The 4542-nt window shown below is 39.6% G+C and overlaps 1 protein-coding gene across 1 annotated transcript in view; it reads right to left on the bottom strand.

Moving 5' to 3' along the window:
- Positions 1-1062: 1062 nt before the first annotated feature.
- The window catches only part of ZFPM2 (zinc finger protein, FOG family member 2), a 273056-nt gene continuing 269576 nt past the window's right edge, over positions 1063-4542 (bottom strand). Inside the window, exon 8 of the mRNA XM_035893882.1 lies at positions 1063-3554. Within this exon, the coding sequence (XP_035749775.1) occupies positions 1063-3554 (2492 nt within the window). The remainder of the gene's footprint in view (positions 3555-4542) is intronic.

Here is a 4542-nt window from a genome sequence, read left to right as displayed (position 1 = left end):
TTCTTTACAGCTTGTGAGCTCTAAATCCTCCTTGAAAAACAAAACAAATTTAAAGAAATTACTGCCAAACAGCTCCAATGATCTGGAATTTTATTCCATCCATATACATGCATAGTAACAACATTTGTTGAGAAATTATTTCTATCAGAAGTAGAACATTATCTTTGTGATCACCAGTTGCAGTATTGCTACTCTTATATTTAAATATATCTTATATATGAATTAGATTCATAATTGCAGCATTGAGTTTAGGGTTTTGTTTTAGACTGTGCCTTTCGAAAGATAAAACTGATTGATATGACCTCATTACTTACAATACTGCTTCCAGTAATTTTGTTCATTCTTTATAAAGTATTGCATTTAACAGCAAAGGTTTAAAAATTGAGACAGAGATGCATCAGCGAAAGAAAATACAAGTACTATACAAGAAAAAAATTGCCATCTTCATTTAACGTACGTTTCAGATTAAGAAAGTGGACAGAAACATACTGCTACATACAAATGCAAAGCCTAATGACTAAGGTACTGTATCTGCTAAAATATAAAGTGCAAACTGAGCCCAATTGTTCAAAAAATTGAAATTTTAAGGCGAACTTTACAGCATAGTTGAAACTTCTTTGCAAGTTATATTTTAGCATATACATATATCTGCAACAGCATATAAGAAAAAAAATCAGGATACACAAGTGCTTTTGAAGCTATTTCTAAAATGCTTTTCTGTATTGTTTGTGACTATTTTCTTTAAAATCTACTATACAGTGCAAACCATATGTGCTACACAATAACTATACAATAACATTACAAATGACTTTAATATAAAGTTTTTAAATAAAAAATAACATAACTACAGCTATGAATACTGCTGGTAAAATAAATTAATATTTTTGAAAATGGCACCAATAATACACTTTACTAATGGACTGTAATGAAATTACACCTTTAATTCTTCAACTCAGCAATAGTGAAATCTCCTGATTGTCCAGATGTAATTCAAACAGCTTTCTTTAGACTGTATGGAACAATATGCTAAACACAGGTACCAAAGGTGACCGACCAACTGTTTCATTTGACATGTTCTGCTGCATGTGATGAGCAATAAAACTTCTTATGAGTTATAAAGTTTGAAAGGTTGTTGAACTGGATGTCACACAGTCGGCAATACTTTCCACTGGTTGGGGCCTGGGTAGAACCATTCACGCCTTTAGCTATACTAGACAACTGTTCCTCTGCTGTAGGAATTGCTGGAGAGACATTTTCATTTGCAGTTAAGGGATTCTCAGAGATCCAAGAAGGAGACTTGTGCCCATCTTCATGCGGAGGGTTCTGGGAAATGTTCTCTTGCTGTGAGTTTGCGGCAGGTCTTTCCTCCTGTTTCAGTCCCCCATTAACTATTACCATGCCTCGGTTTTTCGGCAATAGTGGAAGAGACTCTTTCTTCTGCACAGCACATCCATTGGAAGGTGCCTGGCCTTTAGGAGATTCACTTCCTGTATTTGTGCTTTGATCTAAATCAGTATTATGAATGACGAGAGAACCAGAAATGTAATCACTTGGCTTTATTCCATAATATGGAGAAAGCTGATCTGCTCCTTTAACTTTCTTTATTGCTCCAGGGTAAAGGCATTGTGGAAGAAACAAATGTTTGTTTTCTTCTTTTGTAGCAATAAGCTGGGCCGCTTCACTAAAGACTTTTAGTCCTTGAAGTGTTGCTAAGTGTGTGGAAAATAAGTTTCCGTTAGGAGAGGACTGTTTCGAGTTTCCGTTTTTTTCACATTTGATTATGCTTCTTTCGTAACTGACATCTGGGCTGTTTCTTTCACTTTCTGGGTTTTGAAACACTTTACTGTCGAGCTGCCCCAGGTCGTTACGCTGATGGGCTGTGACAGGGCAAAAATTCTGCTTGTGAGCCAGGTAATTCTCGACCTTGTTAAAACTGATCTTGCATACTGTGCACTCATGGTAGTCCAGCAGCCTTTTGGGAGAAGTGGACGTTCTCTCTGATGGGGGTAAGCATTTTTTACTGAGATCTATTGGCACATCCATCTCCAAGCAAGACACAGTGGAGTGGGGAGTATCACACTTTGAAACTGGAACGCACTTATTGATAGACAGTGATGTTTCCAGATGCTTTGAGACTATTCCTGGAAAGATATCACATCGTGGATGGTAACATTCTCCAAGGCCTTCTGTTGACTCTTGAGTAGATGTACAAGGATTGCCGAGATTAGCCACTTCTAGAAATCGCTGTTGAACTAGCGGTGGCCTTTGCTCTTGCTCTGGTAGGCACATCTCATACATCTTCCTTCGCTTCCGGGTACGCATTGTTCTCTGCATGGCAGGCACTTTGTTGGAAGCGGACCTCTTCAGCGGGGGATCGTGGCGAGTGGCACAGTAATACTGCTTGTGGACCATGTACGTTTCATGTCTGCTGAAAGTAATATTACAAGCTTCACACGTTGTCTTGTTAGGATCACTCTCCCCTTCTACTAAAGGAGCATTGGGATTCTTCACATCAGAAGGTTTTCCATTTATCTTCTCATCGCCGTTGCTTGCAGCTGACAACTTCTTAGGCTGTGCTGTAAAATCTTTTTCGTGACTTTTATTGTTTGGCCCAATCAAATCTAAAACATTGGAAGAGTTTATGCAAGATGTCTGCAGAAGTTGATTCTCTGGATCTGATGTGTGAGGAGCTGCATTCAGGATGTTTATAGAGCTTTGACCGTTACTGGGACTTACAGCTTCTGGCATTTTTTCTGGAGCACTGGAAAAATCTGGAGACTTTGCCATCTGCTGCCATCGGCTGCTGCAGTAATGCTTTTTGTGTACCAAGTAGTTGTCCAAATTATTGAATGTTATGTTACACTCAAAACATGTAGCCCCTTTGGGCATCAAAGGACTGTAAATTACGGGAGGATAATTGCTACTTCCATGCCTCAGTCTTCGATGGACCAGTTCAGACATTTTGGCTAATATCTCGGAAGCCTGAGGAACCACAGTGATGTCCTGGGGAAAAGCAAACTGGGAAAGAAAAGGTCCCATTGGGAAAGAAGGACCAATATTAGGCTGAACTGGCGATGAAGCAAGTCTTGGACTGGATGGTTCAGATTTTATTTTAGTGTATGAAAAACTCTGCTTATTTGTTGTAGGCTGTGTTTCTGGCCTCTGGTTTGGAAGGAAAAGTGGAGCCTTTTTTTCACATTTATCAAGCTCTGTATCAGAACTTGCATCTTTAGTCTGCATGGTCTTTTGGCTCTGGGGAACATCATTTCTGCTCAACAGGTCCGTTGCTGGCTGCAAACCCTCTTCGTTTCTACTTGGAGAGTGTTCAATGTCACTTTCTCTCTGAATCTTGTTGCCAGAGACATGTAACTCTTGGTGCTGCAGTAGCTCCCTCTGAGTTTGGAAGCCAAAATGGCAGTGATTGCATCTAAAGGCAGCTTGCGTAAGATGCGAGAACAGGTGCTGATGAAAGTTAATCACCGAGTCTGCAGTGTAAGTACAAACTGTGCATTTCAGACTAGCACCGGGCGGGAGAAATTCTTCCATTTTCACTCCTGTAGAAAAGACAAGTAAAATACAATACAAAGTGACCATTTTGCCCTTCATGTATACTGGAAAATTAAGGTACAAACACAGTGAGAACAACTAATTTTCTTCTTATGGGATGGTATTAGTCACTCTGAATTGGTTCAGAATTTCTTGCCCTGAACTGCTAGAGGATATTCCCAGACTTCTGCTCCACTTTGGACAGCCTTAGTATCTGCATGCATTCAGCAGAGATGAAGGGAAAGAAAGAACAAGGGAAAGGATAAAAATAGTCTGGACTAAATGAAAAGGCCTTAGAAATTAAATTTTTAACTAAGGGAGACATAATGTTCCCCATACACAATCACTGGATATTTTGAATGCACAGAAAGTACGTCAAGGTCAAGAGGCTCAGAGTGATGATGTGGCTTGAGGTACAGTCCTCAAACTCAGTGTGCCTGAAAGCCACAGACGGAACAGAAGTAGCACTTCCAAGCATTACTGATGCTCCTTCCTTGCATGAGTTGCCTGTAGTGTGGGAACAGGATACAGAACTATCGTCATCAGAAAGGACTGATGAGTTGTGTTCATTGAGAAGGAAGGGAGGAGGAGTACAACACAGCTTCACCAACATTTTACCTTCCACATATAATGGCCGTAGGCAGCTACTGCTGCAATACAACATCTTTTCCTCAAGAAATCATTACAGCTTTCCCTATCAAGAGGGGTACATCCAAAGCCATCTTACAATCACTGCTGAAACAAACAAACAAATTGATTCATGGTGTTTAGAAACTGAAAATGCTTAAAAAGAGACAAGACCAGATTTCTCTCCTGTAACAACACAGATTCTGATTATTTGTTAGATAATAAAAACTAAAACTGGTAGAGATGGTATATCATAGCTTGTGATAATCTGCACAGAAAAGTAAAGATTGACAGAATCTGAAAGAGAGCAAGAATGATTGAACTGACTGGTTTATGACTACAAAGGAGGGAAGGTCTGACTTTTAGCCT

This window comes from Egretta garzetta, unplaced genomic scaffold, assembly GCF_000687185.1.
Source record: "Egretta garzetta isolate BGI_Z169 unplaced genomic scaffold, ASM68718v1 scaffold154, whole genome shotgun sequence".
Lineage (NCBI taxonomy): Eukaryota > Metazoa > Chordata > Aves > Pelecaniformes > Ardeidae > Egretta > Egretta garzetta.
Note: the sequence above shows the minus strand (reverse complement) of the source record. Positions and strands in the feature narration are given on the sequence as shown.